This window comes from Erinaceus europaeus, chromosome 5, assembly GCF_950295315.1.
Source record: "Erinaceus europaeus chromosome 5, mEriEur2.1, whole genome shotgun sequence".
NCBI classification, from domain to species: domain Eukaryota; kingdom Metazoa; phylum Chordata; class Mammalia; order Eulipotyphla; family Erinaceidae; genus Erinaceus; species Erinaceus europaeus.
In genome coordinates, this window is record NC_080166.1 from 117,502,364 (window position 1) to 117,515,048 (window position 12,685).

At 45.3% G+C, this 12,685-nt stretch overlaps 1 protein-coding gene across 1 annotated transcript in view; it reads right to left on the reverse strand.

Moving 5' to 3' along the window:
- LOC103112943 (WD repeat-containing protein 49-like) overlaps positions 1-12,685 on the reverse strand; it is a 91,805-nt gene that overhangs the window by 37,418 nt on the left and 41,702 nt on the right. The window contains exons 6-8 of the mRNA XM_060191914.1: positions 11,196-11,301; positions 2,955-3,106; positions 156-260 (exon numbers count right to left, since the gene is read on the reverse strand). Coding sequence (XP_060047897.1) covers positions 156-260; positions 2,955-3,106; positions 11,196-11,301 — 363 coding nt within the window. The remainder of the gene's footprint in view (positions 1-155; positions 261-2,954; positions 3,107-11,195; positions 11,302-12,685) is intronic.

Below are 12,685 nucleotides of genomic sequence, written 5' to 3' on the forward strand. Positions count from 1 at the left end.
GGTCCTCATTCACTGCAGAAACTGGGTGCTCCTCAGACCAGCCTTCAGATTGGAGCATCCAGACAGCAGCTGGTGACTAGAAGGCTGACCCCCCCCCCCATTTACTGCCAGGGCCAGTGTGTCTCTGGGGGAGGAGGGTGGGCTCTGTTACTTACCGATGCTTCAGAGGCAGCTGACCACCTGGCGGAAGGTTGGGTCTGTACCGGCAACGCACCACGGGCTCCCTGTGGGAAACTACCCGGCGAGGCTCTGGGGGAGAGCTGGCTCATGAGAAAACACACAGACAGGACAGACACCTGAACTAAGCCATGGAACACACAGGCCCAGGATGAAGCAGCCATTGCTTGATTATCAGCTGGTGAAAGGACATGCTTAAGATCAATGGAGGCTCTGCGGTGGAGTGCTGGACTGAGTGCACACATTACCATGTGCAAGGACCCTGGCTCAAGCCTCTGGTCCCAAATTGTAGGAGGGAAGCTTCAGAAGCCACGAAGCAGTGATTCAGGACTCTCACTCTCTCTCTCTTTCTCTGTCCCCTCTCAATTTTGCTGTCCTATAAAAGAAATGGAGTGATGGACTAGCTATTTGCTTAGCTGCTCAAAATCCTAATTTTAAATCTCTCCAGGGGGGTGATGAGAGATACTTAGGGGGTTTTTCTGCAATTATATGAGAGAACAGCTAAGGATCCATACCACAGACTCCATTCACCACAGGCATGTGGTGTGTGCAGTGGCTGCTGACTGTGAGAAGTGTGGTTTCATGAGAGGATAGAATGGAGTTTTTTCCTCATTAATTTGCATCTTCCCTCAAACAGATGAACTGTGTGGTACCATTCTGAACCCTGGGGGCTGTACAGATCCCTGGGGACAGCCAGAGAAAAGGGCTCCCTGGTGCTCACTGGCTTTAGCCCAAGACCATCTATGAAGTCTGTGGAGTGAAGTGATCCTGTCCCATGGACAGACGACCCCACCAATGTGTCCTGGAGCTCCACTTCCTCAGAGCCCCACCCTACTAGGGAAAGAGAGAGAGGCAGACTGGGAGTATGGATCGACCAGTCAACGCCCATGTTTAGCGGGGAAGCAATTACAGAAGCCAGACCTTTCACCTTCTACAACCCACAATGACCCTGGGTCCATGCTCCCAGAGAGATAGAGAATGGGAAGGCTATCAGGAGAGAGGATGGGATATGGAGATCAGGTTATGGGAATTGTGCGGAATTGTACCCCTCTTATTCTATGGTTTTGTTAATGTCTCCTTTCTTAAATAAATAATAAAAAAAAGAAGAGGATTTGTCTTGAGGATGACTAAAACTCCCCTGAGAAGGTCCCTGTGGTGTGGATGTGGAGGAGTCTGGTGTGGGGAGCACTATCCCAGAGAAAAGTGCTGAGTGTGTGGTCATACCCACTCCCGTCACCTCAGCTGTCCACTACCACTCCCAGCTGAGGAGACCACCAGAAGGCTGGCAGTGGGGGGGCTGGGGCCATTGACTGAAGTCACAAAGAAGGACCTCAGCAAGCTGAAGCTTATGGCTAAACATTGGCGCTAAAGACAGACACTATTTGTGCCACAAGGTTAAATTCTGATCATTTTGCTAAAAAAAAGAAAAAGAATCAAGTAAGAGGGTTGGGCAGTGGCACGCAGGGTTAGGCACACATAGTATGAAGTGCATGGTCCTGCATAAGGATCCCAGTTTGAGCCCCCAGCTCCCCACCTGCAGGGGGAGGTCACTTCACAAGTGGTGAAGGAGGTCTGCAGGTGTCTCTCTATTTCTCTCCCTCTATATCTTCAAAACAGGTTGAAAAAAAAATGGCCAGAGAAGCAGTGGACTTGTAGGGCAGGCCCCAGGCCCCAGCAATAACTCTGAAGGTAAAAAAGAAAAAAAAAAAAGAATCAAGCAAGCAGGCAGGCGGCTTATTCTACAAGGTGATATTTGTAGATATTGTCTGAGAGACACACAGATATTTCAGCAGAGAGTTTTTCTTCTTCTTCTTTAAGAGTTCTGCTCCACTAGTATGAGTATTACTAGCAGGAATGAGTATTACTGGCAGGAAGGAGTATTAATATGAGTTTTTCTAGCAGTATGAGTATTACTGGCAGGAAGGAGGCAGTGGACTAGGCAGCCCAAGACAGGAACACTGGTCCCAGCTGTGTTCCTAATTCTTTGGGTGAACCTGGACAACTTATTCCCTTGCTAGACCTGTTTGCCTGGCTTTAAACCCCACATTTGGACTAGATGGCATCTGGGTGTCTGGCAGGCAGGACTGCAAACTCTGTAGTCAGACCAGAGAGTCTCAGCCGAGGTAGAGTGAAAGGAGGCCCTGGGGGTGGATGCTGTGTGCTGAGGAGAGGGGCAGTTTGCCAAGCTCTCACAGGTGGGAAGGCAAGGCAAGCACACCTCCATTGTCCCCACTGAGAAGGCACTGGTGATGTGGTCTGGCAAAGGTGTGCCAAAGATGAGTGTGCCAAGCACATGTGTGCCAAGGCGGGGACTCTCTGGAATGAGAATTCAAGGAGGAGCCATGGAGTCTTGAATCTCCAACGTCATTCCGACTCCCTAACACTAAGGCCCCTGGGTAGCAGAAGCCACTAGGGGAACACCCACCCCCAGACCAATAAGGGCCTGTCTCATCTGGGCAAGTGTCATGAATGGCTTTTCTTCTGTAGGGACAGGGTATCGACATACAAGCCTGCATTTGAGAGCCAATAAATCCTTTAGTGGGGTAGATATATAGATATGGGGTACTATTCAGAACTGAAGGGGGAGGCTGCCTTTGTTTGAGAGAGACATTTTAAAGAGGGCCCACCAGATGTGCACTGTGGGCTAGGGACAGGAGCGCGCGGCTCAGGGTTTCCACACAGAGAACGCAACTTCAGAGCATCAAGTCCAAGGCTGAAAGCAGCTGCCTTGACCCCTGCAGCTCCTCTAGAGAGCCGGCCAGGAGAGGGCTTCCTACCTCATCCTGAGGTGCAGAAGCGCTGCAGCATCAGCGGCCACACACAGGGCCCTGGGCCCAGGGAGGTAGAGGCAAGCACTGAGCTCCCCCTTGATGCCGCTGGCTTTGGAGGAGGCTGAAAACAAGCAGTTGTAGGTGTCCAGGTCCCAGATCTGAGGAGGAAACAGGGAAAGGGAGGCTGTGAACAAACTGCTTTGCCATGTTTTCAAAGGGGGAGGGATCTGGCTAGACTTGACCAAAGCTTGAACATAGCTTTACTCCCTCCCCGACAAAAGGGATTCTAGTTCTAAAAGGGGGCCCATGAGTAGAACACATGTGTACATGAACCCATAAGTTAGGGGAAAACATAAAGCAAAAGTGCACAATAGCTTGCAGTGACTCAAAACAGCAAGCAAGTAGAAAGAAAGAAAAAAAAAAAGATACCATAGAATGATACTTATATACCTTTCCCATATTTGAGAGCTACTCTCTGCCCTGATCCAGCTTCCTAGTCCTATTTCCAACTCTGACACCATCTGCCCAGAAAATACTCCTGTATGTTAGCTGTCAGGTTCAGGGAAAAATTAGTAAAGTCATGGGACCCTTGGACTATACCTAAAATAGACCTACTAGTTTTTTTCCAAAATGGAGACCCCAAAACTCATCTGCTATATTCTTGCCTTTAGGTTCCTGATATTAAACAATTTGTTCTGCTTTATATCTTAATGCTTTTTAGCCACCAAATTGTAAATGTTACCATGATGCCATCCTGATTTCCCTGGACAGAGAACCTCACCAATGTACCCTGGACCCCCAACTCCCCAGACCCCTGCTCCACTAGGGGAAGAGAGAGACAGGCTGGGAGTATGCATTGACCTGTTAATGCCCATGTTCAGCGGGGAAGCAATTACAGAAGCCAAACCTTCCACCTTCTGCACCCCATAGTGACCCTGGGTCCATGCTCCTAGAGGGATAAATAACAGGAGATCTTTCATGGGATATGAAACTCTAGTGGTGGAAATTGTGTGGAACTGTACCCCTCTTATCCTATGATCTTTTTGATACTTTTTATTTTATAAGTAAATTAATAACAATTAAAAAATAAAAATCTGGGATGTGAAAAAACAAAATAAAAAAATAAAAGGGGGCCAATCTTTTTTGCTATTGACATAGGAGGCAGAAAACAGAACCTGTGTACTTAGGCCTGTCTGCTTCGGTGACACAGCTGGAGGAGTGGGGACACCCATGGCTGAGCCACCTGTGAACTGCCTTCTCACCTTAGGATGTGACCAGGGGCTTGCCACCTCATGGACCCAGCTTACAGCACAGAGTGGCTCTGTGACTCTGCTTGGCAATACAGAGATAACTCTAACTCTCTGGTATATTCCCATTTATTAAATTTTTGTTGTTGTTGTTGTCACCAGGGTTATCATTGGGGCTCGGTGCCTGCAAGACAGATTCATTGTGCCTGGGACTTCTCCTCTCCTCTCCCCTTCCCTCCCCTCCCCTCCTCCTCGAGTGGGGGCTCGTACCTGGGTCCTTGCACATGGTAATATGTGCACTTAACCAGGTGCACCACCAAGCCTGGCCCAAGATGAAGATTTCTAAACTACTATTAATGAAGCATCATGTCAATGTCCAAAAAGGTTAAGTAGATTATTTCAGAAGCACTCACACAGGGTACTTGCAGAGTTTGAAATCCAATTCTGTGTCTCCAAAGCATCTGTAATACCTCCCACCCCTCAACAAAAGCCCATACCCTCCTGTCCACATTGTGGAGTCATTGCTGGGGAGTGGAAGGTGTTTTCCACTTTGTCTTCTGCCCGGGAAGGTTTATAGAATATACACTAGAATGTGATAGGAAGTGGTTTTTAAAAAAGATTTCTTTTTTCCTTCTCCCACCCTTCCTCCCCTCCCTTCCTCCTTCCCTCCCTTCCTTTCTTTTTTATTTCCACCAGCATTATTACTAGGGTTCAGTGCCTGTGTGACTCTATCACAGTTCCTGACAGCCAAGGTTTTTTGAGACACAGAGAAAGAGATAGGGAGGGAGAGAGAGAGATAGAGAAGAGAGACACCTGTAGTACTGCCTCATTGTTCATGAAACCTCCCCCTGCAAGTAGGGATTAGGGTCTTGAACCTGGGTCCTTGTGCATGGTAACATGTGTGCTCTACTGGGTACACTACCAGCTGGCCCTCTTTAAAGCAGGATTTGCAAGAGGCATGCCTGCTTTCTCTACTCTCATGTTGCACTGAATCTGGATGAAGAGGACTCAGAACTGAGGCAGGGTGGGGTTCCAAGTGGAGACAGACTGGTTCTTGCTGGGACCACATGTCTCTCTCAGCTTGGCCATTGGCCCTGGCTTGTTACAGTAGATAGAAATAGATGGATAGGACCCAGGGAAAATGTAGGGTGAATTTGTTACAGTGGACAGCCTTGTCTTCCTAGTACACAACGCTCCCTTCCTTCCAAGAAACAACCTTCTTTCCATCCTAATTCCCGTCGACACTAAACAACCCTCTCGGGGTGTGTGTTATTGTATCTGCAGAAAATAGCAAGTGAAAACGGAAACGCAAATCTGTCACTTTGCTCTGCGTTAGAGAATGCCAGAAACCAGCAGGCTCATGAGACGGTTCATGTGTCCCCGTGATTTAGAGAAGTGAAACATTTGGGCTGAAAAATCAGTTCAAAGAATGAAGACAGTCTGACCAGGTATGCTTGAAATTTAGCTGTTTGGTACCTTGTCGATTAGTTTTTATTTGATAGGAATAATATATCTTGAAATAAATTACACATTGCATTTCCAAGATCAGATTTCAATATATATTTAAACACACATTGGGAAGTGATTCAATATGCCTGAATCATCACAGGCAAGATGCTAATCTTATAATCATGAGTTTAGATTAGAAGAAAATGAAGAAGCACTGGGAAAAGGAAATAGAAGACATGTCCTTACATATGGGATTATGATTATCTGATGAAAGCAGCCTTGGGGAGAACAAAATCTCATTAGAAATACAAAGTCAGGGAGTCGGGCGGTAGCACAGCGGGTTAAATGCACGTGGCGCAAAGCACAAGGACCAGCGTAAGGATCCTGGTTCGAGCCCCCAGTTCCCCATCTGCAGGGGAGTTGCTTCACAGGCAGTGAAGCTGGTCTGCAGGTGTCTATCTTTCTCCCTCTTTGTCTTCCCCTCCTCTCTCCATTTCTCTCTGTCCTATCCAACAACGACAACAATAATAGCTACAACAATAATAAAGCAACAAGGGCAACAAAAGGGAGTAAATAAATAAATAAAAATAATAAAAAAGAAAAACAAAATCACCAACATTGAGGCTATCTCTGGGTGAATCTGATGTTCAGAATAAATAAGGAAACTAGAGTTCAGAAGCCCAATTGTTTTCATCAGATTTGCTTGGAAGTCTGAACTGAGTTTGAGGCCTGCTTGTAGCAAAAAATAGATCTAAGTAGACCTAGTTTTATAGATACTATCCTCATCCTTGCCATGATGACCTCTAAACCCTGTGGACTGCCAGCAAAACCCTAGCCCGTCACAGAGCCTGTTGCTCAGGCTTTGAGGTCTTCCTCTCATTTGCCCACTTGCATGCTCTTGAATTTCTCATCTACTCCATGGCTCAGAATCCCATCTAAATGCTAATGCCTCCAAATGTACATCTCCAGCCCTGGCAATCCCCCTGCCTCAGGATGAGTCTGCTTGGAGTATCACACAGACTCCCGCTCCGTGCTCCTCTTTCCATAATCTTCTCTTGCCGGGGTCTACAACCTTGGCTTCTGCCTTGGCTCCTTACCCTCTCTACCCTTAGGAAAAACTAGCTTTATTCAGATGTAATTTCACACCACAAAATCTACATTTCAAAGTGTGCATTGCAGTGTTTAAAAAACATGTATTTATTTAAAAATGTTTTATTTATTTATTTTGGATAGAGACAGAGAAGGGAAGATAGAGAGGGAGAGAGAAAGGGAGACACCTGCAGCCCTGCTTCACTGCCTATGAAGCTTCACCTCTGGAGGTGGGGACCATAGGCTTGAACCTGGGTCTTTATGCATGGTAATGTGTGTGTTCAACTAGATGCACCACTGCTCGGCCCCAGCATGTATTTCTTTCTTTTTTTTTAAAAATATTTATTTTATTTATTTATTCCCTTTTGTTGCCCTTGTTGTTTTATTGCTGTAGTTATTATTGTTGTCGTTGTTGGATAGGACAGAGAGAAATGGAGAGAGGAGGGGAAGACAGAGAGGAGGAGAGAAAGATAGACACCTGCAGACCTGCTTCACCGCCTGTGAAGCGACTCCCCTGCAGGTGGGGAGCCGGGGTTCGAACCGGGATCCTTATGCCGGTCCTTGTGCTTTGCGCCACCTGCGCTTAACCCGCTGTGCTACAGCCCGACTCCCCATGTATTTATTTCTATGAGAGTGGGGCAGGGAGAGAGAGAGAGAGAGAGAGAGAGAGAGAGAGAGAGAATCACTGGGGGTTGGGCGGTGGCATGCTGGGTTAAGCGCACATTGTGTGAAGTGCAAGGACCTGCACAAGGATCCTAGTTCGAGCCCCCTCTCCCCACCTGTAGGGGGATCGATTTACAAGCAGTGAAGCAGGTCTGCAGGTGTCTGCCTTTCTCCCACCCTTTCTATCTTCCCCTCTTTCTCAGTTTCTCTCTGTCCTATTCAACAATAACAGCAGCAGCAACAGCAAAAATACAACAACAACAAAACTGAAAAAATGGCCATCAGGAGCAGTGGATTCATAGTGCAGGCACTGAACCCCAAAGATAACCCTGGAGGTGAGAGAGAGAAAGAGAGAGAGAGAGAGAGAGAGAGAGAATCATTAGTCATCTATGGTGTATGTGATGCTGGGGACTGAACTTGTACCTCACACACATTTTTATTTATTTATTTTTTTCTTGCTGTCAGGGTTATTGCTGAGGCTTGGTGCCTGCACCATTAATCCACCACTCCTGGTGGCTATCTCTGTTTTTTTCTTTTTGATAGAGAGAAATTGAGAGAGGAGGGAGAGGCAGAGTGGGAGAGTGAAAGAGACACTGACATCATTGATTCACCATGTGTGAAGCTTCTCCTCAATGAGTGGGGCCAGGGGCTTGAACCCAAGTTATGTGCATGGTAACATGTAAGCTCAGTCAGGTGAACCATTACCTGGTCCCTCTCTTACACATTTCACTGTTGTTTTGTTTGTTTGTTTGTTTGTTTCACATATTTGAAGTTGGGTAGCCATTTCCACTAATTTCTAAAATATTTTCATTGGTCCTAAAAGAAACCGCCCCCAGACCTAAGGGACAGGCAGTGGTGCACATAGCAGAGTGCACATGTTACCATGCACAGTGACCTGGGTTCAAACCCCTGGCCCCACCTCCAGGGGAATCTTTGTGATCAGTGAAGCAATGCTTCAGGTGTCTCTCTTTCTCTTTCCCTCTCTCTCTCCCACTCCCACTTCCCTCTCAATTTCTTTCTGTCTTTTTTATTAAAAAAATGAAAAAGAAACCCTATCCCTGTTAATAGTCACTCTCTACTCTCTATTCCCACATCAAGATCCCCCTGCCCACAACTACCAAACTACTTTATGTTTTGGAGGGTTTCCTTGTTCTGGATATTTCATATAAATTGTCAGCTTGACTTGAAGATGACCAGCTCTTCAGTATGTCCTCATATGATCACCCCTTGATGAGCTGAACACTTTTTTTTTATAGGGACATGCATAAAATGGAGTCAGAGTCCATCCACATGATCTCATTTAGTCTTAATCACATCTTTGAAGGTCCTGTCTCCAGTACAGTGACTTTCTATAGCACTGGGGATTTGGAATTCAGTCATACATAGATTTCTTTAGATGGGTGTGCTTGTTTCCTTTGGATATATGTCAGGGAGAGTAATTGCCAGGCCAAAGGTCAGGTTCATGTCTAGCACTCTGAGTATACTCCAGATCTATGGGCACCTATGTTCATAGCAGCACAATTTGTAATAGCCCAAACTTGGACACTAAGTATCCAATGACAGATGAGTGGCTAAGGAAATTAAGGCATATATATACACACAGTGGAATACTACTCAGCTGTTAAGAATGATGAAGTAATTTCCTTTTCCTCATCTTGGATGGAGCTTGAAGGAATATTGTTACACGAGATAAACCAAAAAAGAGCAGGATGAATACTAGATGACCTCATTCATAGGGTGGAACTTAAAAAATAAGAATAATGGGGTGGGGTTTTGGGGAACTGGAACTTCAGGACACATTGGTGGGGTTGTCTGTCCAGGGAAGTCTGGTTGGCATTATGCTAGCATCTGGAACCTGGTGGCTGAAAAGAGAGTTAACATACACAGCCAAACAAATTGTTGACTAATCATGAACCTAAAGGCTGGAGTAGTGCAGATGAAGAGTTGGGGGGGCTCTCCATTTTGCAGGTAGCTAGTAGGCATATTTTAGTTATATTCTAAAGGGCCTGGGGCTATACTAGTTTTTTTTCCCCGAGCCTGAAATCTGATATGCAGGTGGATCCAAATTATTGTCTAGGGAGATGATGTCATGGCTGGAAAAAGGACCTAGGGAAAGATAGAGACAGGCTGGGAGTATGGATCGACCTGTCAATGCCTATGTTCGGTGGGGAAGCAATTACAGAAGCCAGACCTTCTTCTGCACCCCACAATGATCTTGGGTCCATACTCCCAGAAGGTTAAGGAATAGGAAAGCTATCAAGGGATGGGATGGGATATGGAGTTCTGGTAGTGGGAACTACCAGAACTCTGTGTGGAGTTGTACCCCTCTTATCCTATGGTTTTGTCAGTGTTTCCTTTTTATAAATAAAAAAAATTAAAAAAGAAAAAAAAGGATAGAAGGATAAGTCTTAGATTGGGTTTGGTGTATTGCACCAAAGCAAAGGACTCTGGGGAAGAGGGTGGGGAGAGGCCTGGGGTAGGACTTTGGGGTCCTGGTATAATAAGTAAAAAATTAAGCATATTAAAGCACAACTCAATAGTATGCATTTGTGGGGACACAGGAGCCCATCGTATCTATTCATCATTTCTTGCTGAGTGGTTGGTGCATTGGCTTATGGATCTGCACGGAACAGTGATACTGTCACCTCTCCTGAGCTTTCAAAACTCCTCTGACTCAGATGGCTCTAGATTCCCACTCTCTACTCTGTGACAGTCCAGGAAAGTAGGTGGATGAATCATAGTGATTTGTCATATTTATTGGAAAGAGCATACAGAATGACGGACGAATAAATCATTCAGAAAAAAATATCTAAGTATAATCAGTTGGGTGTTGGAGCTCTCAGTTGAGCATATACATGATCATACACAAGGGCCCAGTTTCAAGCCCCTGGTCCCCATCTGCAGGGTGGAAGCTCCACAAGTGCTGAAGCAGTGCTGTAGGTCTCTTTGTCTTACCCGATAAATGAATGAATGAATGAATAAATAAATTAATTAAAAATATATTGTCACGCTCACAGCCCAGGTTTAAGCCCAGCCCCCACTGAACTGGAGGAGGCTTTGGTGTTATGGTATCTTCGTCCCCCCACCCCCACGCCCTGGCCCTTCCTCTCTTTTTCTCTCTATCTGAAAAAGTTGGCTAGGAGTTATGAAGACTCAGCAACAAAAAATGGTGCATGATGAAGATCATAAGGTAACTGAAGTTTAGAGGTGGATCAGACCATTGGTATAAAGAGAAATGGACAAACAAAATGAAGATGGTGATATTACTTTCTCCAGCAGGGTCAGACACAGTTCAATGCTAAGCCCACACACCTTTCAAAAAGGGCCCACAAGCCCTGTGTGTCTTGCAGATAAGACCATAACCACTAGTGGGGATGATGCTTTTCATGAATTATCCTCATTCTCTCCCATGCTCTTGTCCATCCCCCAACACACACACACACACACACACACACACACACACACACACACACACACACACACACACACACACACACACACACACACTTGCAACACCTGCTGTATCTAACTTGTACCAGACTATATGCAAAGAGGGGCCTCAATGCTACAGAGTTTACACATGCCAAAAAACACTACTTCTCGAAGGTTCTCTAGAGTCAACCCTTCCATTATCTACACTTTTTCCCTGTGCAAACCAAACTGGCAAATGTAAATACCACTGAAGAAGGTGCTGCTGCAGAAGTCCCTGACACTGCAAAGAGGAGAAAAGAAAATGAAAAAGCAACACAGCCTCTGTCTGGAAACACACTGGTACATTCAGACAGCAAACGGCCAGGACCTTAACGGTGTTGTCGGTGGACATGGAAAAGATTTTGTCGTCCTCAACAGAGACGTGGATGTAGATCACTGGTGCCGTGTGGCTTTTCAGGACACCTGTTGGCTTTCTAGAATGGAGGAGAAAAAGAAGAAGAAGGAAAAAAATAAAAAGGGAGAACAGAACAGATGAGCACCAAGCAGTTCTAGCTACTGTTCCTTTTTTCTTTTTCTTTTTTTTTTTGGCAGATATAAAAAGATAATTTTTTATTTATATGACAACTTCAAATTTGAAAAATTCTTTTCAAAGATTAAAAAAGTTACAGTAGGAATGTGGCTTATCCATCATAAGGATCTCATCCTCTTTCAAAAACAAATTGATTAATCATGTCAAAAGATCTCAAAGGCTGGTCATAGGGTAAAATGTGTCCACCACGAACAATGACCTGAGAGAAGTTATCTGCCTGCCGTACATAACCAGCTACTTCATTATCAGACTTAAAGATCTTCCAGATTTTGCGTTCTGCTTTTTTTGTATTTCTGGGCTCCTTTCCAATTCAGAGCCATCAAGGATTGCTTTGTCAGGGGTGATGTCCAGTTGGCCATTGTAGATCAGAACCTTATAATTACTCATAATTTCAGTTAGCCATGGCTTAACTGACTTCACCGTACCTTAGCTACTGTTTCTAAATAAAAACGCAAGACTGAACTTGGCTCGAAACTGGCAGTTCTATTCAGCCTGGAGGAGGGTTATGTCTCCCTCTGAAATCATACAATTATGCGATACAAGGACTGAGCAGATAATACCCAGTTTAGCAACACAGCGCAGGGTGAGATGAAGCCCTGGGCTTTATTTCCCTAACGGCTGACAATCTCTCTGCGGAAGGAATGAATGAAGAAGAGCTCAGTGTGGGGCTGGAATAGAAGCCACAGAAGGCTGTTTTACAAGCATCCAAGTCCAGGAGGGCTGTCCTTATGCATTTATTCATTTTTAATACTAAAAATTATAAGCAATTTAATATTTATTTACAAAATTATGGAATAACAGGGGTATAATTCTGCACTGTTCCCACCACCAGAGTTCTGTGTCCCCATTCCTTCCATTGGAAACTGCAGTAGTTCTCCCAAGGTTACAGACATGGGCTGACTATTATTTCTATGACTATCTGTCTATATACATATTTGCCCATTTTTTTCCTAAGGTTCTGCCTTCTCTTCCTTTCTAAGTCACACCTGCACCTATTACTACTTCTGAGTGCCCTTTTTCCCTCTTCTTTCTCCAGATCCTGATAGAACTGGGTTTCAGAGCCATCCAGTCATCCTCCCCCTACCATTTCTCCCTTGCTGGGAGTATGGACCAGAATTCTTTTTGGGGTGTAGAAGGTGGGAGTTCTGGCTTCTGTTATTGTTTCTCCACTGGACATGAATGTTGGCAGGTGTACCCATACTGCCAGTCTATTTCTATCTTTCTCTAGTGACATAAGGGTTTCCATCGGAAGAAGCTCCCCTATTCTT